Source organism: Dermochelys coriacea, chromosome 5 (genome assembly GCF_009764565.3).
Source record: "Dermochelys coriacea isolate rDerCor1 chromosome 5, rDerCor1.pri.v4, whole genome shotgun sequence".
Taxonomy (NCBI): Eukaryota; Metazoa; Chordata; order Testudines; family Dermochelyidae; genus Dermochelys; species Dermochelys coriacea.
In genome coordinates, this window is record NC_050072.1 from 97,227,743 (window position 1) to 97,255,400 (window position 27,658).

Below are 27,658 nucleotides of genomic sequence, written 5' to 3' on the forward strand. Positions count from 1 at the left end.
AATACATTGTTCCACAAAGAGAGGGAGCTTGCAAAACTCTATAGAAAAAAAAAAAGAGAACTTTCCAGTGTCAACACTGTGTAAGTAGACTGGATCAAAAATAAGGGTGCATTGGTGTTGCTGAGGATGAATTCACTGTGGACGCAGACTTATCTCCACATACCCCTTGCAATCACTTTTCCCACTCACCAGGTAGTCTTTGTTGCTCAGGAAAATACAGAGGGTGTATTTTTTGAGATAGTGGTGTACAGCGAGAAGACGGGTCAAGCTTGTAACTCCGTTACAAAAAATAAATAAATCTTTCATTTAAAAAAAACGGTGCCTTTCCGTAATGAGCAGTTGTACTTACTAGTTTAATAGCTCGTTGAAATTTTGCCTATTCTCCTGAGACATGTTGATTATGCTGTGAGAATCTTTCTGGATCACAGTTAGATAGGCCTCATTATCTCCCAGGCTCCATTTAGGGAGGCACTTAAACACATTCTTAATCCCCACTGAGGTCAATGGGAAGTCAACATGTGCCTTTTGAACAGGGAGGGAGACAAGCACACGTTTTATCATAGTTGTGAAATGGCTTAAGTAAAGTATTATTGTTAAAAAATCTCTGTTGCCACTTTTTGAACTGTGATATAAATAAAGGCAGATATGTTCTTTAGCAGGCAGGATGGAGAAAATGGGTAAACTGCTCCATGTAACAAAGTTTCTGAACTTCAATGAAGTGCTTTGTCTGTATCTATCATATATTCATTATTAGTACTGGATCCAAATATTGAAGAGCAACTCCTCACAAATGAAGTGGAAGGAGGATTGATCGTGTAATGAGAAAAAAATTACATAGCAAAGGAAGATACTTTCTTGGCAAATTTAGGGCCCATTTCTGCAGAACTCACTCATGATTAATCTCATTGGCTACAAAGGGACTACAGGTATATGGATTATCCTGTGAATAGGGTGGGCTAGAATGCTGGCCAGCCTCCTCTAAAGCTCTATAATAACAATGCTTATAAAACACTGGATTCCATTATTAGACACATCAATGAAAGATGGCTGGCTAATGCTCCAATTTTATGCTACAAAGTATTGCTTCAGGATTAAGACTCAGTTCAGCAGTTGCCTGTCTGAGAGGCTCTACAGCAGGGATCGGCAACCTTTGGCATGCGGTCCGTCAGCGAAAGCCACTAGCAGGCCGGGACGGTTTGTTTACCTGCAGTGTCCCCAGGTTTGGCTGATCGCAGCTCCCACTGGCCACGGTTCGCCGTCCCAGGCCAATGGGGGCTGCAGAAAGAGGGGGCCCGGCCCGCACCCCCATTGGCCTGAAACAGCGAACTGCGGCCAGTGGGAACTGCGATCAGCCGAACCTGCGGGGTAAACAAACTATCCCAGCTTGCCAGCGGCTTTCACTGACGGGCCGCGTTCCAAAGGTTGCCGATCCCTGCTCTACAGCTTAGTGTTTAAAGATCTGCATTCTGGAAAAAGCTATTTGGCCAATATTAACATGACTATACTATCACTTTTTGCATGCTCTCCCCGCAAGGACAATATGTTGAGAATGCAACACAACCAAATTGGTGAAATTCTGCAACGGGTCCTACTGAAAGGCGAACTGTCAGGTTGGAGGGAGGTTACCAGTGGAGTTCCTCAGGGATCGGTTTTGGGACCAATCTTATTTAATCTTTTGTTACTGACCTTGGCACAAAAAGTGGGAGTGTGCTAATAAAGTTTGCAGATGATACAAAGCTGGGAGGTATTGCCAATTCGGAGAAGGATCGGGATATTATACAGGAGGATCTGGATGACCTTGTAAACTGGAGTAATAGTAATAGGATGAAATTTAATAGTGAGAAGTGTAAGGTTATGCATTTAGGGATTAATAACAAGAATTTTAGTTATAAGTTGGGGACGCATCAATTAGAAGTACGGAAGAGGAGAAGGACCTTGGAGTATTGGTTGATCATAGGATGACTATGAGCTGCCAATGTGATATGGCTGTGAAAAAAGCTAATGCGGTTTTGGATGCTCAGGAGAGGCATTTCCAGTAGGGATAAGGAGGTTTTAGTACCGTTATACAAGGCACTGGTGAGACCTCACCTAGAATACTGTGTGCAGTTCTGGTCTCCCATGTTTAAAAAGGATGAATTCAAACTGGAGCAGGTACAGAGAAGGGCTACTAGGATGATCCGAGGAATGGAAAACTTGTCTTATGAAAGGAAACTTAAGGAGCTTGGCTTGTTTAGCCTAACTAAAAGAAGGTTGAGGGGAGATATGATTGCTCTCTATAAATATATCAGAGGGATAAATATAGGAGAGGGAGAGGAATTATTTAAGCTCAGCACCAATGTGGACACAAGAACAAATGGGTATAAACTGGCCACCAGGAAGTTTAGACTTGAAATCAGACGAAGGTTTTTAACCATCAGAGGAGTGAAGTTTTGGAATAACCTTCCAAGGGAAGCAGTGGGGGCAAAAGATCTATCTGGTTTTAAGATTCTACTCGATAAGTTTATGGAGGAGATGGTATGATGGATAATGGGATTTTGGTAAGTAATTGATCTTTAAATATTCAGGGTAAATAGGCCAAATCCCCTGAGATGGGATATTAGATGGATGGGATCTGATTTACTATAGAAAACTCTTCCTGGGTATCTGGCTGGTGAATCTTGCCCATGTGCTCAGGGTTTGGCTGATTGCCATGTTTGGGGTCGGGAGGGAGTTTTCCTCCAGGGCAGATTGGAGAGGCCCTGGAGGTTTTTTTGCCTTCCTCTGTAGCATGGGGCATGGTTGACTGGAGGGAGGCTTCTCTGCTCCTTGAAGTTTTGAACCATGATTTGAGGACTTCAATAGCTCAGACATGGGTGAGGTTTTCATAGGAGTGGTGGGTGACATTCTGTGGCCTGCGCTGTGCAGGAGGTCGGACTAGATGATCAGAGTGGTCCCTTCTGACCTTAGTATCTATGAATCTATGAATCTAAAATGCCCAGCAACAATATCAACAATAGAAAGATGAAAATGGAAGCAGAGTGCAGAAGTTCTTCATGCAACAAACAACTAATGTATCAATTGATTTTCTTTGGGCCAGATTGTGGCCTGTGTTGCATGCTCATGCAAGGGAGTGGTGGGTCGTACTGCGCACACATTCTTCCTTGTGCCATTTTGCCACTTCCTGTGCAGCATGACTATGTCCCCTCCCTGACACAGATGGGCAGGAAGCAGCAGGAGAAGGCAGGCAGTGGGTGGGCTTTGTGACTGTCTCCCCAGTGTGCTTATAGAGTAATTATACCAGCGTGTTGGGGGGGGTGTATGCTGCAACAGGCTGAAGTTCACTCTCTCCCAGGAGCAGCAGGAAGAGTGTGATCGCTGATCTAGCCCTTTATTTTAAGTGGTTTTAGAGCTAGCAAAAGGTACTGGATTGAAAACCAGTACAGAACATACTCTGATTGGGCAGCTGAGTGCAAGCTTCCTCAGACTGCACTCACTGAATCTGAAGACACTACCTCTATGGATGAAAGGTAATTCAGTCTCTAAGCCCATTCAGTTTTTCATCTCTCAGCTGAGATGGTCGACAAAGATATCAATTAATATCAATAAAGGCCCCAAACCTGTATGGTTGGAATGCTGCATCCATGTGGAGGCCTGGTGACTTCAGTTAGGCCTCTTCATGGGCGCAGCAATCTGCCTGCAAACAGTCATTTATGAGCACAGGGCCTAATGCAGTGCTTTTGTGGTACTGATATCTTGTGCATTGGGAAATAATGGAGATCAGCAATCCATTGCACAATGGACACCTCTGGCTGCCTAACTGGAAACGTGAATGCCTCCCTAATCTATTCTAACCATCTCGGCCATTAGGTAGGTATGGATCTGGGTTTTAATCCTAAATATGAAAGAAAATGGACTGATAATTACTGTTATGGATTAGAAGAAGTCAAGCTATCCTGCATCAGAATTCAGCTTCAGTTGTGCTTCTACAGCACAAAAAGTAACCTCCATCAAAAACAGGTGTTTCTACCATGATAAATACCACTGCTTTTCAAAAGTCAATACATTCATTAAAAACAAAAAATAACCCCCTCCCCCACTTTGTCGCAATGACTTATATGTGATATCAACTGCTTTTTAACATAAAAATTACCTTTCTCTCCTAAAGCGAGATACTTTACATATCAATCATCAACATGTTTTTCCAGACCAAAGCAACAGGAATTTAGGTTAATTTAATAGAAAAAATAAAATATGGAATACCATTGATTTTGGTCAGTATCAATTACAACAGTACTACTCTATTTTACAAATAACAACTGAACATTTTACACATGTACAGTATTTTTCAGTAAAAATGAATCTGGATTTAACAATGTGTCAGTACTTTAAAAAGAAACAAAGATATTAATTTCTTCTCTATAATAGTGTTAGAGACATTTGTAAGTATCCAAACAAATTCTTTACAATCCATTACATAATTATATCTCAATTATGAATATATATATATTTATATATAATATATAATATTAACTTAAACTTTGAAAGCATTATGTTCTAGTTAATAATGTTATTAGAGTAATGAGGACGTAACAGACTAGTAGTTAAACTAGCACAAATAAAGTTGTCATGACTTTGAATGTTTAGCAGGAAATTTAATGAACACCAAAGGAATGTCACAGTTCTTTTACTATCATAGAAAATGGGATGTCTGTAGGAATTCAGCTGTTATCTGGGAAAAGGAACATATTGTTTCTACTGGCACTGGTGCTTTTCATTTGTAAATCCGGGACAGATTTCATATTGAAAAAAGGGAAGTCTAGAAGTTCTATTCTACGATTTATGTTTTTACAGAAATGTTTTCCATTTTCCATTTGTGTGTCACTGATCGTCGCACTCAGATCATTTTTGTATAAAAGGAAGACTTGTTTAGGCCAGGTCTACACTACCACTGCTGGTCAATCTAAGCTATGCAATTGAGTTATGTTAGTAGTGTACTCAAGTCAATGTAGCTTAGATTCTACTTACCGCAGGGTCCACACTTTATGTTGATGGGAGATGCTCTCCCACCGACATTGCTTCCACCTCCCATTGTGGTGGAGTAGAGAAATCGATGGAAGAGCGCTCTCCCATCGATTGAGCGTGTCTTCACTAGACCTGCTAAATTGATGCCATTATGCCAATTTAGCTCTGTAGTGAAGAAAAGCCCTTAATCAAATCAATATCTTTGAAATTTAATTTACTACGTTTTACCTAATTAATGTGTATCTAGCAATATGCTAATAGGAACATATAAAAATATGTTGACTGGAAATGACGTGTAATTAGAAAAGGAAACATAGGAGCCTTATTCCTCTCTCACTTAAACTGGCTTCACTGGGGTTAGTCCCAATGTATAACCATTGCTGATTAAGAGCAGCTTAAAGCCCAGACTGCCAAGAGGGATATTATTACACAAAATCCAAACTGGATAGACATCATCTTGATGTAAATGTATTGATCTAAATGTAGTCAATCCAAGGGTTGAATTTGACCCAGTGTATCAGTTTCCAGTTATAGGGCCCAGTCCTGTAAACGCCTACTTCTGGATGTAGTATCACTGAAATCTCTGTATTAGCACTGTGACTAGTAGTACATGTTGCAGGATTGGGCCTCCTGTTTGCTATAATACAAGGTAAGATTATACAACTACTACTTAAGAGTTACCTGTGTGTTCCAGACATGAGTTTACAAAATACTTTCATTCATGAAAAATAAGAGGACCAGGTCCTTTTGGAATTTTTTCACAATAGGAAGAATGCCCTTGTCAAAATGTAGGTGTTATTGGAATGTTACATTTGATTCCAAATAGCAACACCTAAGACCTGGTCTACGCTGGGGGGGGGCGTGAATAACGTAGCTGAAGTTGACATACTTAAGATCGACTTACTTTGGTGTCTCCACCGCAGTGAGTCAACTGCTGCCACTCTCCCGTTGACTCTGCCTGCACCTCTCGTGGCGCTGGACTACAGGAGTTGATGGGAGATCACTTGGGAGTCAATTTATCGTGTCTAGACTAGACGCGCTAAATTGATCCTGCTGGATCGATTGCTGCCTGCCAATCTGATGGGTAGTGAAGACAATTTGTCACAATAGGAAGAATGCCCTTGTCAAAACGTAGGTGTTATTGGAATGTTACATTTTATTCCAAATAGCAACACCTAAGACCTGGTCTACGCTGTGGGGGGGCGTGAATAACGTAGCTGAAGTCGACATACTTAAGATCGACTTACTTTGGTGTCTCCACTGCAGTGAGTCAACTGCTGCCACTCTCCCGTTGACTCTGCTTGCACCTCTCGCGGCGCTGGACTACAGGAGTTGATGGGAGATCACTCGGGGGTCAATTTATCGTGTCTAGACTAGATGGGTAGTGAAGACAATTTGTTCACAATAGGAAGAATGCCCTTGTGAAAATTTAGGTGTTATTGGAATGTTACATTTTATTCCAAATAGCTTTGACAATTTAAAGAAAGAAATTAAAATCCCAGAATAGCAATTAACAAGCTAACTGTCTAATGACCAGATCTATATAACTGGGGTGGAGAAGCAAAATGTATGTAAATACTGCATGATGCAAAAAACAGCACACAGCATAGGACAGAAAGTAAGAAATATGTGTGGAATTGATCACTTTTAATTTATTTTTAATACTGATACAAAGGATGCAGAACATAGTCCCACATATAAAGATGTTTCTAATTCCCTCAAGAGCTGGTTTTCTTAAGTTCCCCGTGACTATTAATATATAAGCACAAAAAAGACTGATGCAAGTATTTTTTGTTTTTGTTTTGTTTAATCCATGTAAACTTGTCTCGTATTCTTGAAACACTCTTTAAACACCTTGGAGGGGAAACAAGCAGGAAAAAAAAAAGGGAAAGGAAGAAAAATGACCATCAAAAACAGGGATAATCCTAAGGTTGACAGGAAATCAAATAATTACTTTAATGTTAATTTGGCATCAATGCTTTGGTCACACAATACCGACTGTGATCCCGGATGCTTAGCTCTAAACACCCAGTTATGAAAGGTAGGCTTGTTGTAGTTTTTCCATTAAAGTTCCAACAAACAGTTCACCGTCTCCCCTGACAAAGAGGAGAGAGAGAGAGAAAGAGGTGGCTTGCTTTTTTTTTCTTTTTTCTTTTTTTTAATAATATGGATTAATCTATAAGTCTACAGGAGCAAGAGGATTCTGGGAGATACCAGTTCACCCTTTGTGCGTACATGTTCTGCAACACAGTTGCTGAAGTACTTTCCTTTGACACAGATTGTTCTTTTTCACTAGCATACAGAATCCTCCCTCGGCCCAAGATTCTTTCCGTTGCTTCCGGAGGTCAGTGATAGAGGGAGGGGGCAAGTTGAAGATTTGAAGAGCATGGTGTACAACGGAGGAAGGTTTAAATTGGTCAGACAGGCAGATTTGATGGAAGAGACCATTCAGGAGCAGGTAACAAGTAGGAAATTTGGTCCATCAAAAGGAATTTCAGTCAACAACATTTTTTTTTCAAGAAGAAATATTGTGTTGTCCGACAGGGAGTGATTGGTATCCATTGTGAAAGGAAAAAAAAAGATTAGAAAAAGAATATTAGAAAACAGTGATAATACAGTAAGGATTTTTTCTGAGTTATTATGAATCAAAGGATACAACAGTCATATCACAGAAGAGAATAAAACATTCTAACAGAAATTGAACCTTTTGTAAGTCTGACAAGCAATCAGTGCTTCTTGATCCCCAGCCAGTAATATGAGATCCTCCTTCTTTGAAAATTAAAGCAACATTATACTTCTGTGTTTGTCCTCCTAGGCTACTGTAATAAAAATAACAGCATTTGCATGAGCACCTTCTCAATGCCTGCTGACTTCAATGGGAGTGGAGGGTGCTCAGTACTTCCTCGGACTTCTCAGCTTCTGGAAGGATTGAGCCATATGCCAATAAAATGATGAGTTAGTTATTTCTGTGCATGTTGGTCTTGTACCACTTTGTTTTGTATCCACAGAAGCTACTCTAATTTGTATAGTGGACACACACACTTGTGTGTGTACATAATATTTTTTCACAAAAAGGATGGTGTGAAACAGTCATGGAAAGTGAGAGGCTGGTATAATCCTGTTCACGCAGAAGAGTATTTCTAATGAAATTTACTTTGCCTAAGCTCCTTTTTTTTTCAGCTCAACATTAATAACAATCCATGAAAAGTACAAGAAACAAAATTCTGCCCTCAGTGATGCCCATCTGTGCAAACTCATTGTAGTCAGTGAGGTTGCACAGGTATAATGAGGACATATTTTAGCCGAAGGAGTACCAGACCTAACAGGTATTGCAACATATTGCTGATATGCAAGAGGTTACTGTGAGTACACGACTTTAATTTTCCTTTTACTACTAGCTTTATCTGACTTGAAAGTGTAAACTGACTAACATGATCTATAAATGTCCAAAGAAGCACTATGGATCCAATCCTGCTTCCATTGAATCAATGGTAGAATGCTAATTTGACTTAAATGGGAGCTAAATAGGCCCCAGAATCATCATTAGTTCTTACTATATTTGCTTTGTCAGATATTTGCCCCACTGTGTGTAACACTAATCTTCTGTTCTGAAATGATCTCACTTGTTGAATTGGACCGTACCTGCAATGACCTTAGGTAGTAACACCTTCAGGAAAAGGACCCTGTTATCTCTTTAACTGTTAACACACTTTGTTGCTTTAAATAATATAGTAATGAAGCTAATAATATGCAGTTAGAGCAATGCTGTATTAAATGCAACAAATTGCTTAGAGAATGCCAAAATCTCCATTATGAAGATGGTACAATATTTTCAAAATGGTCTCTATTTCCTCTTGCTATTCATTCACATAATTCAATTAAGGTTATTGAGAGTTAACATCACATTAGTTGTCAACATCTTTACAGTTTAGAAGGGCAAATCAGACACAGATGAATCTTTCAGTTAAGAGTACATTAAGATAGCCACAAGAAAAATCTTTCTAAGGAAATGCCCATTACAAAACAAATGAGGTGGAAATCATGGGCTAAAGCTCAGATAAAGAATGGGGTCTGTGAAACAAAAATAATCCATATTCTATATTTGCCCCATGTATAAATCTGAAAATATAATGAAATAATCATTTAGGAGATCCAAAATACTTCAAGAAGCCAAACGAACACAAAACATGGAACTATTAAGTTAACTTTGATGCCAACAAAAGGAATATTTTTGAGAAAAATAATAATACTCACCATCCTTACAGACTGTTCCAAGTACACAGACCCCTGTATCTAAGATATAGCCATTGGACAAATTGTACAGTTTTTGTCTCCTTGACCACTGCATTCCAAGCAGCTGGCATCACATCTTTAAACAAAACAAAAGCCAGAAGTTATCACAATTGCCACTAAGCAACAACAAGAATTTCCATCACATTGTCTCAGTTAAATTCTCGTCACTGAGATAATTCATATTCTTTTATTTAATGATAACTACTTGATTCTGAAATTTTGAAACTAAGTACAGCAGGTAGAAGTAACCAGTCACATTTATAAAAGACATTAGGCATCCATAGACTGGACAAAACTACACAGGGAGATAAGGATCGAAAAGTAAAACGTGTCATAGAAGATTAAAGGAGTATTATGCATTTCTGTGGAAAGCTGTAACAAAAGGTAATTCCCAATGCTGCCCCCGTCAAAGAGAGTTTGTCCAAAGTCAAAAAATAAGAGCTTCAGAAGAGCCTGAATTGTACTTTACAAAGATGTGCAAAAAACTCTGTCCCTTTCAAATAAAACTCAGCAAAAGCTTACCAAGCCTGGACCATCAAGTATTTCTGCTCCATAGCTGGTTGTGTATAGCTGAGGAACTGAATGGTCCATATGAATGGCAATTTACCTCTTGGCAAATGGCTACTATTGCTTCTTTAATGGAAAAGAACAGCCCCTCTGCTAGATCTGTTAACTATTTATCATATTTTATGCCTGTAATTTCAAGTTTCTTAATAAAATCTTGATTTAAATAAGCAGAACACATACACACATGCACTGAAATCCATTTTAAAAGCCCTTATATGTAAATTACAATCAAGTTAACAATTCTTGCTTTCTTCCCATAGTTTGCTTAGCATACTGTGTATTTTCTTATTCTCAACACCCAGTAATGTGTTCTGCAATGTCATAACATTCTATTATTTATCCAATTTACACAGTAGTAGATGTATGATATCAAATATTAGACACTTGCTTTAAAAAAAACCCAAAAATATAATGTAGGCTTTGAAGACTATATCTTACCTTTTGCAGGTTTTGTATCCGTTTTCAAGAGAGTGGTCAAGGTAATAACCACCACTACAGGACTGCACACATCTCCCATCCTCCATAAAATAACCTTCTGTGCAGTTTATGCAAGCATCTGCTCCTGAGCCTTAAAGCCAAGAGAAAATACATTGTGACACATTCTCAGTATAGCCTGGATAACAGACAGCATCTCTAACTGTAACAAAACATCTGCTCTTCATAGATTATTGGACATATATATTCTCGTTGCTTTACACCTTGCCTACATGTACTGCAAACGATATCAGCTAGCAACAAAAGATAAATATAGAAGTAATCCTGGCATACTTTTTTCTGAGAAAAAAAAATTGTTATTTCTACAGCTAGGAATTACAAGCAAAGATAGCTAGTGAGTGTATGTGTACTTTTCAGCTAGAATGTTTATATTTTTATGTCAACAGGAAGAAGCCCACTTTACTCAGAGATGTATTAAAGAACCTCCAAGGCATAACTTTCATTTACAAGCCAATCATCATGTTGTATTTGGAAACATGATGTAATATTGCACGAAGGACAAAATGATTAAGTGAAGTCAAATGTCACTGAGGTACCTGCACATGTTGTACAGGAACGGTGACATGGTTCACATTCCCTGCCATTGTGATATTTTCCTTCTTCACAGCGGACAGCGCATCTGGATCCATATAAACTAGTGCAAAAGCACAAATTAGACTGTTTAAATTAAACAAATTAATACTGACCAGCTACAGCAAGGTAAGGAGGGAGGACAATGATCAGACTCAGAAACCTAAAGTATTCTGCAATGTAGGTCTCTTTTGAAATTCTGTTAATAAAAGTTCAGTGAAATAATAGTATCCTACTGTACACCTATACAGCTTCTTTCACTGCAAGTTCTTTACAAACTTAAATATCAATCATTTCACACATGCACCTACATCTATGGTGGAGTTTCACAACTTGTAGCAAACAGTACACAGTAGTATAGGACAGGAAGTGAAGAGAACACCAAATCTAAGGGAAAATGCAAAGAAAATTCAAGTATGCAGAATGTAATTACGAAATGGAACTTGGTCTGGGGTCAGTACCACTACACTTACAAACATGCAACGGTACCAGTGGTGTCCCCTAATACCATGTTAAAATACTAACAAATACCAACTCAGTGTGAAGAGTGCCACTTACTACAGCACGAGGATTTCCCTTTGTAAAGGTACTGAGTTTGCATGTGAACTGGGACCCTTCAGTTCATGTCTGCTGGCATCCACACAGGGGAATTACAGCCTAGCACTATGGCCGTGCACTGCTATTCACCCCCCACTCCCTTAGTCCAAACTGTGACACGCCACAAGTCCTTGCTGAAAGCTGTCTCCAGCCAAATAGTATTTGCAAACCACTACTTTGCATCATCCCATTCACATCAATGAAATCTTCATTTCAAAGTGTAGTTTCAATTATTGGTTTAACTTCCCTATCACTAAAAGGATCAATACCTTGAGGTGCTAAGAGCTTTCCGATCCCACTGAAATCAGTGGGAACTTGAAGGCATTTGGCTCCTTGCAGGATTAAACACATAATCAGCTGAACAAAAACCTTGGATCCAATTAACTTTGGGAGGGCCTGAAATCTTGATCTGAATCTAGAATTTGCAGCCTGTGTTCCATGTTTAATATGAATTTTAGTCTTTGGAATGGCTATCCACAGAACAAATAGACACTATAGTCCAGGTACTCTTTAAAATTTTCTCTTGAGATTTCTTCCTTCTTTATTTGGTCATTTGAAGAGGGTCTTTCCGGTCACATTGCCTAAGCTATAGTGAGACTGGCATTCTCTTGACTCTTTGAGTTGACCACTTGGCTCCTTTTTTCCATGGTGCTAAAAGCTGCTGTACATATTTCCTGGCAGGGTGTGTGTTGTGAGTTCAATAAGCCTACCTTTTATGCTCCAGGAAACCTGTTAGATACTCTCTCCTACAAACCTGTAATCTTGGCTCTTCCACTGGGCTGCCTGATATAGCTGTGAAACATCTCCACACTCTTGCTTTGCTAAGCAGATGTCTGCCTGAGTTCACCAGTTTGTATCATTTTAAAGAGACTAGCACCAGAGCAACTTGAGGAGGTATAAGTGTGGCTATTAAAATTAGTCAGAAACATAACAGGCAAAACTTAGGAAAACTTCCTGAAATCATCCTCAAGATTTTCACATTTTCCCCCACAACTGTTCACAGGCCTGGAATAAGAGGGTGTAGTTACACAAATTAATAATACTCTACACTTCCATAGCACCTTCCATTAGAAGATCTCAACATGCTCTACAGCTAAGAATTTACCAATAGCCTCACAGCACGCCTGTGAGGGAAGTAAATATCACCCGCATTTTACAGAGGGTTTCAATGTGCTGGGGTCTTGGTTTGATCTGATGCCTTCCTTCCCTCAGATCAAGCCTTCTCTAGAAGGAAGGTGATAAACCACATCATAGTGAGTGATAAACTACATCATTGGGGACAGAACAATGCAGGTGGTTGAAAAATCTAAATGCACCATGGGTATATAGAGAGTGAGAAGTGGCTATACCATGTGAAAAATAAATTAGGCACAGACATTTAAGGAAACTAATTCTAATGGTCAGCTTACACTAACTCAAAGACTAATCTATTTTGACACAAAGCACATGTCCAATACTAAAACAATCAAGGATCATCCTTATTCTAAACAAGGCTCAGATAGAGATTTTGACCTCAATTTTTGTGTGGCATAAAGCCAGCATACAATCCCTTACAATGCTATAGGGATAGTTGACCCTCTCCGCTTGGATCAAAAGGGCACTCATTACACGGAAGTAAACATGTGTGCTGCTGCTGCTCTATGGATTTCACCTATCAGTTTCAGAAGTGATTACGTCCTCCTACCAAGGAAAAATACCTACTGCTGTTTAATATATGGGCATAACCATATCATAATGGAATTGAGCCTGAGGTACGTAAGATAAGTGAATGATTGGATGTATGAAGAGACACAGTACAGATAAGGAAATAGTTCTAACTAACACAGGAATGAATCAGAAAGATTAATACAATTCACCAGTTCCACTTCTAAAATAATCCTTGACTGCCACACTGTAGGTCAAAAAAGTGAAGAACACAGCTTTTACATGGCTACAACTTTCATTTTGCCTGCTGTTAAACATTTTTTAAAATTCATTGTTAGCCAAGATGGCTTATGATGGCACAAGAAAGTATTAAATTACAGCACAAACAGCAATAGAACACAAAAATGGAGGCCCAGTCAAGGTTAAATAGTAATATAATGTACGTCTCTTTGATATATGTCCATAGACTCAGGAGTCTCTTTGGCTATTGTGTGCAGTGAAATCCATCATAACTGTACCTTAGGCCATGTCTGCATTCTGTGCAGCTTTGGGATTCAGCACATGTCTTACAGTTCTCACTGCATTTCCGGCAAGCAAACTTATCTGCAAAGGAAAAAAGAAAAACAGCCCAGAAAACCCTGGTCAATCATGTTTAAATAAAATTATATGGATATATTCCATTGTTTATTGCTTTTCTACCTTGGCACAAGGAATGGAAATAGAAAGCAAGAATAAAATTAAATAGCTGAAGTGCTACTTATATAGTGACCTTCTCTTATCAAATGCTTTCAATTATTTCTAAGTATTTAAAAATAACATCCTATTCCTTTGAAAAATAATATGCTTTGAGATTGTAAAAACACTTATATGAAAACACTTGTTTAAATTAACTGTGTTTTTATTACTGACTCATGCAATCTTTCAAAATAATAGGAAAATACTAAATTCATGCAAATAAGAGTTTCTACATAAATTGCTCATGCAAAGGCGATCTAGTAAACCTAAGCAACATATTTACTGTGCCCTCCTCCCCTAACAGATTTCCTTTACCGCAGCTATAAGACCTAAGTGGCTATGTTTCTCACCCATTTATACTTCTTATCCTAGAGGCTCTGTATTATGACACCAACTTTCTACCTGAAAAGGGCTGTGAGAATCCAATCTAACTCCACATTCTCTTTTATTCTGCGTCTTGATCAGGAAGAGGAGACATTGTAGTAGAAAGCAAAAATACTACTTTGTTCTTTTTAAAAGTGAAAATGAAAGAATATGAAGCTAATATCTGCCCCTGCTATCCCTGGTTATGAGTAAACGGTTCACAGTACTGCAGGCAGGAGACACTGGCCCCAGTTCAGCAAAGCTCTTAAGCACATAATTATCTTTAAGTATGTGCCTACATCTCTGGGATTAAATATTTTATATGATCATGGTCTAGGCTGGAATTAAGACTTGGGGACTCTGCATGGTCATCCATAGCCGATGCTCCCACATGGCAGGTACGTTACGCTATTGCATCATTGCTTACTGAAGATATTAAATTGTCTGCCAAATTTTACCCATTTTGTGCAGCTGTGTTAAGAGTTGAGGACAGAGCCTCTACCTCCTAGCACACCAATGTAGCAGCTGAGCAGCATGCCCTTCTGGCTCTCACATGCCCACTGTTTACCAGGGAAGACATGGTGTCCCAGGTTTAGGAAGTAATGTTTAATATGTGCTGGAGATCAGCACATGCGGCTCCTTCTGGAGCAGCAAGAAGATGCATTCTTCCACATGTTCCCCCCACCATAGTGGATCTACTATTGTAGTGGGCCAGCATGTGCTCCGCTACCTCCACTCCTAATCAGAACGAGAAAGGGAAGATTTTGTCAAGTACCCGCTAAGCATGATTTTCAAGAGCTAATACTCTTAGGCAGAATCCAGTTTAGTTTTGGAAGAGACACTTGATCAGGATTGGTTCCCAACAATTTCATAAAAGGAATGAGATTTAGAAAAGAGACAAATGTATCAAAATACACTTTTAATCTTAAAAACTATCTCCTGACCTCCCCCCAAACAACCCCAGCCCAAATATTGGAAGCCCAAAGAAATAAGCAGGAGAAAATACTGACTCTTGTCAAGGTAAAATCCATCTGGGCAGCTGGTAATACAGCTATTGGATTCTTCATTGAGATAGTACCGATTTACAGCTCAGGCATTGGGTCACTGTGGCTTCCAACACAGGTTTCACAATTGGGTGAGCATTTTTACAGCGTTTCTTGTCTGCATTGTAGTGACCGGGTGGGCAGTTTGGAACACAGATCCTGCATTGTGTAGTGAAGAAAAGGCAGAGTCATCACTGATGTAAACCCACCACCCTATAGCAGAGGTCCCCATACTATGTGGTGCGCCCCACCTAGGGAGCACAGAGGAACCTTTGGGGGGTGGGGGTGGAGGGTGGGCCAGCCTCTACAGAGGGCAGGGAGGGAGCACCACCCAGCATCTCGCCGCCCCCAGTTCTGCTCTGGTCCTGTGTGCAGCCGCATCTCCGGCTTCCGCCCCCCCCCACCCCAGACCCACCTGCAACTGCGACCCCAGCCTCAGCCCCCATTATCCCGTTCCCATCCACCCTGGCCCTGGAAGAGGCGGGGAGACGCAGATAGGAGTAGAGGGGCACAACCCTCAAAAGTTTGGAGACCACTGCCCTATAGGTCCACAAGTATAAAACAACCACCTTGCTCAGCATCACTGCTTCTCCTTTCTATCAGAGAATTTAACAAAAGGTAATCTCACAAGCATTGCATCCATTCACTTTCTTCCCTGCAGCATCTGGGTCACTGGGCAATCCCTCATCAGACAATCAACAGTTTCATTTTTAACCATTTACATCTGCCCCAAGCTTACCTAAGCCCAGTGACTGATGCTATGTACTAGCTATACTGGTTCTAATTTGTTTTATGTTCATTTTGTTAAAAAAAATAATCAGAGGATGGCTGAATAATCAGAAATGGTGTTTGAAGGATGTATATTACATTCAAATTAGTAGGACTTTCTCTAACTCCTGTTTTATTTGTAAAATAAACTAAAGGTAAGAGAAATTATTCCATAGCCCGTAGAAAAGGGAAAAGGAGGGAGATGTTAAGATAAAAAATAGAACAAGGGATAATATATAAAGATTTATTTGTTCTTTCTTACCGGGTGTTGTTTTTAGATTTGTAGTAATAGTGTAGACAATCCGTACAGTGGTCTGGTCCTGGCCCATCACACCCTACTTTACTGCATTCTACATTGCATGGACCTTTAATAAATCCAAAAATCAAAGGAGGGGAGAAATGACACATCTGCATTTCCTACTCTGGGTCCTTACAAAATATTACTATAATGCAGAGTATAATTACTCTAGTTCCCTATATGGACTCAGTGACTAGCTACAGTGAAGCTAGCACATCTAACACAGACTTATCAGATACTATTTGTGAGTCAAACAGATTGCTTTCATAATAAAAAAAATCATTTACATTTTTCATCACTGATGCCCAAAGGTCCCTGAGTCCCTTAACAAAGACTAAAAACATCATTTATCATAAATAGCTCTGTGTGCCCAATAAATCTAAGATTGGGAGCAACAGTATTTGGCAGGCTATCACTAGCAGATTGTTGTAATAATAAATAAAGAGTACTGGGCTCTGTTGTTCACAGTATCGTTACAATATTTTTAATATGAACTTTACCTCTGAAAGTTGGGGAATTGATAGTTAAGATTCTCCAAGTAACCTTAACCCTGACCTCATATTCAACAGCCTCTTACTGGATAGCAACTAATGCTAGTAATGACCACTATCTTGTGTGCAGTTTCTTCATAATTCCAGGAGAGGATGTGGGTAGATGATGACTAAATAATGGTGTGGTATCTTAGAACCAGGGGGAGCTGAAAAAGGATATATATTAATGAATAATGGGATCTTCCAGTGGCTTCATAGGTTAGAGAGCAGATGAGGTCACTTGGCTGTATGGCTCATGGAGGAATTTTGGATGTAATTTTTGGAATGTGTAGGCAAGATAATGGACTAGATTTCAGTGTATTTTCTCTCTATATCAGCAGCTGAAGCGGTTCTGTTTGAGTCTTTTGTCAGTGTTTATTTTGTACATCTGTATTTACACTTTGGGAAGGCAGAGTTTGTAGTCCACCCTGGCAATGTGAATGTATACAGTGGTTTGGTGTTTAAAACTAATACCATCAAAACTGCTTAAACATTATCATTATGGAAAGCTGCTCAATAACCATCATGTGCCAAGCCCATCTCCATGCCATGTTGATGCCTGAGCCAGAATAGGGAAAAAAAAAAAAAGTAAAATCTCAGTCTGTCCAGGTGATTCTAGAGTGGCTCAATCACCTTCCAAAATAAAGAGAGGTTCAAGAGTGAGTGGAGAATGGAAAAGTTCTCAGTAATAAATGCTGTCAATCTTGGGGCTGGCACTCTACCTTTAGATAGGGAGATATTGATCCAGAATCATCCAACAAATATTACCAAGCAACTGGCCTTCAAAAGTTCCTTTTCACACATAATGGGCCTAAGTGCTTTCAGAACGTTCTAGACATGTTGGAATAATAATGTCATACCGAAACAGGCCAGCCCCACTGACTTGTTGCTTCTTGCTCTGACGCTATCTGACTGATGCCAGAAAGACTAGTTATAATAAAGATTCGATGAAGACAATGGACAATTTCTGATAGAGCTCAGTTGAAAGAGATTGTCTCTCCTGACACAATGTAGATGATACCATCCCGAACACCTGTTCATATATACTGCTGGGAATTCTTCGCCATGTATATTCATTATGAATATACAATATGTACTTGCCATGCTTAAAAAAAAATCAGAATTAAAAAGATTTATTGCAACTTTAAATAACAAGTCACATGACTCGGCTCTTAAGCAAAACTCTTAAGTGAAGTCTCACCACTCCCATTCCTCATGGAAAAAACCTCAATGCAAAGCCTTTTACTAGAGCTTTGGTTGGCATCATGCTTTGATCTTAGAAAGTTCTTTTTCCTGCATGTAATTATTATAAAGCTTGCATATTTATATTTATTACAATTCTAACTTATGAAAAGAAGTTTGATAAACACAAATACACATTTCCTCTTCAATCCAGAGAAAGGGAAAGGCAGATCAAAGTAACTGTGGATATTTTTATTCAACTGCTTGGTTATTGTTGTTGTTTATTATTTGTTTCCAAAAGCACCCACATGTGCTAAGTGGCTTCCAAACAAAAAAAAGAAGAAAAAAAAAAAAAGGCACAGTTCCCTGCCTCCAAGATCTTAGCCTCTAATTAGGAATGCAAATAGACAGAAGGAGGAAGTATATAGAGAAGGTGGTGAACATCAAACACTTAAGGTGGCTAGGCAGTGACGTTCTGACAGTACAATGGCACATACAGTGGGCCAAATTAGTCTTCAACTCTGTTATACATGAGATACAGTAAATGAATGATTCCTCGAGATGTAGACTCCAACTCACCTGCATAGTCATCTGTCCCATAGTCCTCTGTAGGGTCCTCGACTGGACTGGAGCGCACTCGTTCCACTTTGGGAAAATCGTTTCTTGGCGAGTAAGGCTGGATGGATGTCCCATAAAGAACTAAGGACCATTCTTTCAATTTGCCTAGCAGTCAAATATTTAAAGCATAATCTTAGAAATGACTTACAATCCTCTCTTTCTCTCTCTCATGTGGATTTTGATTCCTGATCATGTGCACTTGTGAATGAATATGACTGAGTTTGAGCCTTGCTTTATCTCTGTGTCCTCGTGCAGGACATAGTGAGACGAGAGAATGCAGTTTTAGCTTCAGTATAAATCCAAACCAGCTCACCTTTCTAATCAGTTTTCATACATCAGATCTTCCACCCCATCAACCTTTTCCAATTCTAATAAAAGCCTACTTAAAATACTCCATGCTTGCTTCAATAAAAAAACATACAACATTTTCAAATAAGGGGTGAAATCCTGACCCTGAAATCAATGGAAAACTCATACGGACTTCAATAAGGCAAGTTTTCATCCCAGATTTCACTTTCCTTCAGAACACTAGTAAACCAACTTTTATTTTTTATTATTCTTAATCTGTCAATTAATTAGTTGCACAATTGATGGAATGCAGTTTATTAAGGGGGTTGATTTCTTATAATACCCAATGAGTAACTCCTACTGGCTTTAATGAAGGTCTACTAATGCACACTAAGGGAAGAAAAACTCTTCTAACTTATCAAAAACTCTGTAGTAAAAGTTCCATGAAATCCTCTGAAAACAACACCATCAGTGAAAACCCATACTATAAAATTAAAATATGGAAAATAAGTTGTCCACACTGCTCCCTTGAGTGTATTTGCTCACATTAAAAAACCATTATACAACTTAGCCCAAGTCAGCATAATTGTTAGTCTGTCATCATTGAAGGCTTGGGACTGAAATAGGTCAGCAGTGAATATTTGAAGGAGTCCTGCAGCTATGTTTTGTGGTGGGCTGTTCTTTTGTCTAATTGTTCTTCCCCGGAGCAACTTTTTTTCAGAAGTTTAAACCAAATTAACCTTTCTTTAGGAAGATCACTCATACTACATGTATGGTAAAATTCAATAAGTTTACCCCCTCCTTTATATTAATTGCTCTCCACAATTCGTTTTGTGGGCTATAATATTTTCCTTTGCCTGTGTATTTTTAAAACTATGGAAGTTCAGTTCCATTAACTTTACTAAATCCTAATTATCTTTCTGTATTCTCCCAATTTTGTTGCTATCTGCTAGTGAGGTACCCAAATTATATGCCCTATTACCTCTCTGATTTTACATTCAGCACCTACAATTTTAAGCAAAAAGAAGCAGAGGTTTTCCTAAGGTGACTGCTGATGGGAGGTGATCACCCATTTTCTTTTCAACTGTTATATTTTCAGACTAGTTTCAGAGTAGCAGCCGTGTTAGTCTGTATTCGCAAAAACAAAAAGGAGTACTTGTGGCACCTTAGAGACTAACAAATTTATTAGAGCATAAGCTTTCGTGAGCTACAGCTCTAATAAATTGTTAGTCTCTAAGGTGCCACAAGTACTCCTTTTCTATTTTCAGACTAAAGGCTGTTGTGAAATACCACCTGTCTCAGTCAACCCAGTATTGCCAATTTGATAGAAATCCTACTCTTATCTGACATTATTTTGTCCTCTCTTGATTATAAGGCCAGAAGGCCATGGTCCTTAAGTCTAACCTATTCCATCACACAGGAGTAGCTTAATTCTTGCATTGAGCCCAACAACTTGTGGTTGAGCTAAAACATATCTTTTAGAAAGACATCCAGCCTTGATTTAAAGACTTCAAGTGATGGAGAACTTACATCTCTTGTTAGGCTGTTCTAATGGTAAATTACCCTACTAGTATATAAAATGTGCACCTTATTTCCAGTATGAATTTTTCTAGCTTCACCTCCCAGACACATGCTTTTGTCTACTAGATTAAAGAGCCCTGTAGTAGCAGATATCATCTCCCTGTACACGATCATGCTGAAGTGGCCCCATAACCTTCTTTAGATCAAACACCTTTAATCTCTGGTTATATACCCCAGGATCACATTGCCCCATTTAGCCACAGCATGTCTCTAGGCGCTTATCCCTAAATCCTTGTCAGAGCCACAGTTTTCCAGTCCCCCATCCTGTAATTATGGCCTATGTTTTAAGATGTATGACCTTGAATTTGGCTATAATAAACTGGATGCAGTCAATAATGTGTTTTACTAACAGATCCAGACTGCCATGCCCTCATCATTTAATTCTTCACCAATCTTTGTATCACCTGCAAACTTTATAAACAATGATTTTATATTTTTTCCAGATCATTGACACAAATATTGGTCCAAGAACCAATTTCTCCAGCACCCCACCAGAAATACCCAGTTATTTTTGCTGCCCATGCATGGAGTCTGGAAGGATTTTTTCTCCCAAGGTCAGATTGGCATAGACCATGTGTTTTTTCACCTTCATCTGCGACATGAGCACAGGTGAATTGTTGGTTTGATCTACAGTGAATGGTGGATTGTCTGTAACTTGAAGTGTTTAAATCAAAATTTGAGGACTTAGTAACAGCCAGAAAATTTTGGGCCTGTTATAGGAGTGGTAGTGAGGTTCTGTGGCCTGCATCTTCAGAAGGTCAGACTAGATGATCATGTGGTCCTTCTGGCCTTAAAGACTGAGTCCTACTGAAGCTACCGTACTTGGACTTTGCATGATGGGTGGTCTGGCATGAGCACATCTATTTACAGGACTGGGCTTAAATGTGTTTCTTAAGTAAACAAGTGGAGGGGAGAGTAATGCGGGCATTACCATGGGAGTAGTTTCCTTTTAAAGAATAGTTCAGTTGATAAAGAGTGAGAAAATCCATGGAACTCGCCAGCACATAAATGAAGTCTGCCTCAAGGCAGGTTAAATTTCTACAATGAAAATACACACACACAGACACACACACACTTTTATAACAATATACAAACCATATACACTTGAGCCAACATATCTTTTTGGCTGATTCCACCATTTAGTCTGGCTAGCACAGTCCCTTTCCCTCCTTATATTTAGTACATAACAAGAGATCCCCAGTTGTATGTGTAGAAGAAACAGTATACCACAGTGTTTCATAGACAGTATATGTCTGCACTTTGCCCCATTAATTCTGCTGAATTAAATGCAGAAATAACATACATTGTTTTTTAATAAACTGGATGCTGCTTTTCTTTATGGCTAGTAGATGTGACAATACCTTGCCCAATGCTAGGTCTGATGACATCAGAAACATTACATGGGTTCGCAAAAAGAAAAGGAGTACTTGTGGCACCTTAGAGACTAACAAATTTATTTGAGCATAAGCTTTCGTGAGCTACAGCTCACTTCATCGGAAATGCATCCGATGAAGTGAGCTGTAGCTCACGAAAGCTTATGCTCAAATAAAAATTTGTTAGTCTCTAAGGTGCCACAAGTACTCCTTTTCTTTTTGCGAATACAGACTAACATGGCTGCTACTCTGAAACCTGTCATTACATGGGTTGGCCATTTGTTCACATTTTGAGACAGGAAAACTGCAGTTCTTAATTATAAAACTTGTTGATAGCTAAACAAATATTTAAAGACATGCAGAAATACAAAACACATATGGTGGTGATAGCAGTGTGATCTATTTCAGACTATGGTGATAAACTGGGTAACTATTATAGATTGTACTCATGCACCTTTGCTTACCTCACACTCTGCCCACTGATCTATCACTGCCAGGACAAATTCAAACATTCCAAACATCTGAGTTTTTCCTTGGATAACATATGCCAGGCATTAGCAAATCTTTTCTGAACAGGAATGCTATTGGACGGTTTCCATTATGAGGCAAGTACTACTCTGGATGCTGAAAGTAGATGATGCTAAAGAGGACAAAAAGAACCAGGGCCTGAATTCTCCACTGTCCTGGATCCCTGTGTTGTCCACTTGCATGCATATGAATGCAGAGTCGGTGTCTAACATTGATATTCGGGTCTGGTGGTGTCATACACCCATCTTGCAGAGGTGTAAATGATTACACAAGGTTCAAGGCAGTGACGAATCACTTCTCCAGGTCCAGATTCTCAGCTGTGCCCCATAACCATTGGGTGCATCTGAAGATATGGGAGATGATTTCCCATTGGCCTGATTCCTGACAGTTTAGAGCAGCCTCAGGACTTCTTTAAACTATTCTGGCTAACTGTGGCCCCATGGGCTGATATACCAGCTGTGGACTTCTACAGCCGGGCATTGGAGGAGACGGCTAAGATAGCTCTGTGCCAGCTGCCAGAGAATCCTCAGCTGGGCAAGTCTACTGGATTTACAATTTCTTTGCACTACATGAGCTAGAGCCTCACCAGCTGTAAAATCCTCATTGCTTGACTGAAATCGGTAGAGTTCTGCCAATTTACACCACTTGAAGATCTAGCTCCATATGATTAACCACTAATTGTGCTGTAGTTCATACAGTATAAAGTATTGAAATCAACAGGACTCCTCATTCAAGCTAGAGTTTGTAGGCACATGCCCTTAAAGAGTATTTGAACTTACAAAAGTCCTGAATAAAATTTGGTGGAACTCAATCCTCTCTTTAGCTTGTCCCTTTTACACTGCCCTGGTAGCATAACGGGGCTGTAAATGGACTCTGGGGAATAGCCCCTCTGTAAGGAGCTGGTGGAAAACTATCAAAGTGGTTCTATGCCAGCCCTTGCTCAGGCTCTAGCATAGGGAGCATGCCATGGAAGAGAGGGAGGGAGGTGGTTGGAATGCATTGCTCTTTGCTGTACTTGGCTGCGGGATGATCCATAGGGTGCTGTTGCAAGGTGGTCTAACCAATTTCTTGGAGCCAGGCAGGCCTCTAGCTACCCCAAGAATAAATTTGGTAACATTAAATATTGATGAAGTTGCCGACCATTGACTTTATGGGCTTCCTTTTTAATAACCTGATGAAGGAGGAACTCCATTGAAGCCAATGGAATGATACCAGTGAAAACTGGTGTGAGAAGATAATCAGACCAGACATAGCTGAGTGATGACTGAAAAACTGAAGAAGACTGTATTTCTCTCCAGACCTCTAGAATGCTGTAGCCAAGCACTTCAAAACTGGGTGCCTAAAGTTGGTCTTCTAAATTCTTATTTAGCACTTAAATAAATAGACTGCCTGATTTTCCATTATACTGCACACCCAGCAGTTTCCATTGACTTTAACATAAAGTTTCTTGCTGTGCAGCAATGTTGAAAATCGGACTGTTTATTTAGGCTTCTAGTATTGATTTAGGAGCATAGCTTCAGACACTCACTTTTGAGTAACCATTTTTTCTTCACTGAGTGCTTGCTCATGTCCATTCCAATTAGGTGGTTACCAAGCCTAAATTTTGGAAGTGTGGTCGGAGCTCAAAGGTTCGCTGACTGTAGCACCGCTCCTCCAAAGGCTGCATCATCTCTGGCCTGCTGGGTAGTAGTGTAAATCCTTCACCTGGACACTTCAGGCAGGAAGTGCGAGGGTCACTTTTTGGCAAATGCTTGCCACAGTCTATGCAGGGTTTAAACTCTGGGGACCAAGGCATGCCCCGGTTCTGAGTTCAAAGGGTGCACCCCCCACTAAAGCCTATCTAAAACTAATACTGATACAAACTATACACTTTATATGAACTATTTACATGAAGAAGTTAAGAAACTAGGGGAGTTGCACTTGCAGGCTAACCGTCACAGATGGTAAGAAGGAACTGAGGAGGTGGCGGGTCGGCATGGCCCTATATTGAGCGCCATAAAGGCGTGACTCCAGGGGACACCCAGGCCAACCTAATGGATGCTGCCAGGGGAAAACCCTTCTAGCTGCCATGCACGCAGTGCGTGCACACCTCATTGGAACTGACATGAGCAAAGCACTCGAAGAACGTGTATTAATCCAATTTAAGTATCTTAAGACAAATCCAATTTCAACCAAGAGAGGAAAAAACAACATTGTTCTAGTCCACAGGACAAAAGGCCATCTCTACATCTGATAACAAAACTACTAATGGGACTTTCTGACCAGGCTGAATTTGGAGATATTTAATATGTTTCTTATGTTATCAGCCACAAACTTTTTTACAAAATAAACTTTAAACGTATACTTTTCAAGTCTGGTAGCTAGTACTTAGCCAAAAAATCTTTATCCTTTTCCTGTGTACTGGTGATACAGTTATCACATTTGGTGAAAGTAGTTTAGATTTTTGAGTGTTATTATATATTTTCTAATTCAGAAAAAAGTGTATTTTAATTGCTTAAAAACAAAATTCCGTGTTAAACTCTCAAGAATATATTTGTATGGCTTCATATATTTTGTCTTGAGTATCAGACATGTCTTATTCTTGCAATTTAGGATTGATTTTAGGTAAATCAATTTTTAAAAAATCTTGAATGGCTTATGAGTGGACTTATTTTTCTGAAGGGTAATATATTTTGTTGTCTTTATAGAATTATAAACCAACATGCCTAGTGGTAATTTTATGGTGACCCAGATCAGATTTTAGAGCATTAATCCTGAATTTGTATACATTTTTTAAAGGTCACAGGCTAGTCATCACTCAGATTTTCCACCTTTATTGCAATATTGTTTACTGAATTGATTCTCAATGCTTTCAATCACACTATAAGTGTTAATTTAGCTTTACTGTTACATAATTTTCAATACATTCTTTGTACTCCAACTCTTGAGTGAACCTTTTAGTATAGATTTCTTGCTGATGTAATTTTTCTTCCTCAATATTTTTATTGAAATAAATCTTGACAGAAATTAAATGCCCTCAGACAACTGATTTGAGGGCATCTCATTTATTTTGATGTGAGATATCAAGGGAAGCATTCTACTCTATATTAATTAATAGTGGTGGTATTTTTTGTTTGTAGAATATCTTTTGAAAATGAGGCTTAGGGCTGAGATTTTTTTTCAGAATACTTAAGATACTCATCTCACATTGCAAGTCAATGGGGATTGGCATCTAGTTCTCTTGGGCCCCTCTGAAATTCTAACCTAAATCTCTATTTAGTTGTTCTATCTGTATTGAAATTTTTGTATATACTAGTGTAAGATCAGACCACATATTGGGACCTATGTGTGCACCAGGAATTATAAGCAGGATATCTTCTGAGGCTAAAACATATCTAACCAAGAATAGGATTCAAAAGCGGGAGAATAAAAGGTCTGGGACACTTTGTCTTGTGTATGGCAGCACAAAGCAATCTCAAAGCAGGTGTAGCTGGCTATGGGAGGCTCACCCCAATATGGTTTTGTGTGTGTGTGTGTGTGTGTAGATTCTCCAGTGGTAGAGAACTGATCAAGGCCACTTCCCTCCTTGTGGCTGGTGTAATGAGCGTGGATTGGAGAAAGTGTGTGGACAGAGATTGCTAGCAGTTTTATCAGCCACAACAAGGGGAGTGGCCTTGATCAGCCTGAATGCGAAGGTGGTCCAGAATCTGGGGAGCTCAAAAGGTAGCCTTTACCAGTTTGTACATGCCATTATGTTAACTGCCTTAAAAATGCAGGCATGCAACTGCACATACCAATCTTGGGCTTCTTCTTCTGAAAATTATCTCTAAATCCCTTTGTATTTTCAAACACCGACTCTTGGCTGCCAAAACTCACAAGCCTGGTGTTGGTCTAGCTGTGAAGTACAACTTATACCTTGAGATGGCAAGTTTCACATGGTGGGGAGGTGGTAGTTTGTCCCCAAGAACACTGCATTGTTGCCATTCTTTTCCACACAAACCAGAAGTAGGTTCATGGTAAGAAGGAGCTACGGGTCTCAGAAGACAAGTAATAAAAGTGTGGAAGTGAAGCACAACAAATAGATGGGAGTCAAATTCTGCCCTCATTCTCTGCAATCCCATTGAAATCAGTGGGTCTGCTCAAGTGTAAATGAGGGTAGAACTTAGACCAAGTATGACATGCAACTGAACGTATTCTTCTGAACCACTGAGCCTAACTAAAGGATGGATTCATACCTGGAGACTTGAAGCTTCTCAGCTGAGATGGGGTATCATGAATCTCCAACTTCCAGTCACCTGCTGCTTTTTCTCCCCAGCAATGAGTAGTCATGAACTCCCAGTGTTTAAAACCTTCTGTGGAAATGATCAAATAACCTAGAATAAAGCAATAAAGTATATACTGAAGAACAAGAAAATAAACCCTTGTCTTCATCATTGATCCTCAACCCTCATGTGTGCCCACTCACAAATGAAATATATTTAAACTAATTAATGTATCTAATCTAAGCACTTATACGGAACTTATCACCATGGTTTTGCAGCACTTATTTCAAACATATCTGATGGGACCATTTTGTATATAACAAGTCAATGGGGGAGGGGGAATGGTTCTTCTGTATGTTGTTGCTTTATATAATGCAGGAGAGAATGAAAGTTTATTCACTTCAAATTAAAACTGCCAGTGCAGTTTAATAAAATTCACATCCTGAAAAAGTACACACTGAACACAACTACATTTCCTTTGTTCTAAAAGCATGACCCAGATACAAACATCATTTTTTAAGTGGAAAGTTTTCTTTTTTCCAGTTTTGGATTGAAATACTGAACAGGGGTTAAGAAAATAAGCAATACTAGGTGAGCAATACAACATGAACAGCTGGGGCCAGGAGAGATTCCGTGCTCATGATGCTTGTGAACAAAACAAAGGTAACTGAGATGTTGGTGTATCAAACTTCAAATGATTTAAGTACTGCTATATCCAAAAGTTTGACAGAGTCTAGTTTTGCTTGAATGCAGAGACTAATTGGCATATGATGATTTCATCTTACTAACAGTTTTATAGTAACGTCATTACTCAGGGCTTGGGTGAAGAGTTGGAGCTTGGGTCTGAAATACAGTGCATTTTAGTAGAGGGGACCCAGTTTAGAGTCTGCAATCTGATGCTGATCAGCAGGGAGGACTGGCCCAAGATTTTATTGCCTAAAAC

General features: G+C 39.3%; 1 protein-coding gene across 1 annotated transcript in view; it reads right to left on the reverse strand.

Moving 5' to 3' along the window:
* PCSK5 (proprotein convertase subtilisin/kexin type 5) overlaps positions 1–27,658 on the reverse strand; it is a 308,999-nt gene that overhangs the window by 66,732 nt on the left and 214,609 nt on the right. Inside the window, 13 exon segments of the mRNA XM_038401751.2 lie at positions 9,256–9,309; positions 9,312–9,370; positions 10,300–10,429; positions 10,893–10,990; positions 13,686–13,770; positions 15,276–15,343; positions 15,345–15,364; positions 15,366–15,412; positions 15,415–15,467; positions 16,339–16,441; positions 18,666–18,809; positions 26,689–26,812; positions 26,814–26,826. Of these exon segments, the coding sequence (XP_038257679.1) occupies positions 9,256–9,309; positions 9,312–9,370; positions 10,300–10,429; positions 10,893–10,990; positions 13,686–13,770; positions 15,276–15,343; positions 15,345–15,364; positions 15,366–15,412; positions 15,415–15,467; positions 16,339–16,441; positions 18,666–18,809; positions 26,689–26,812; positions 26,814–26,826 (998 nt within the window).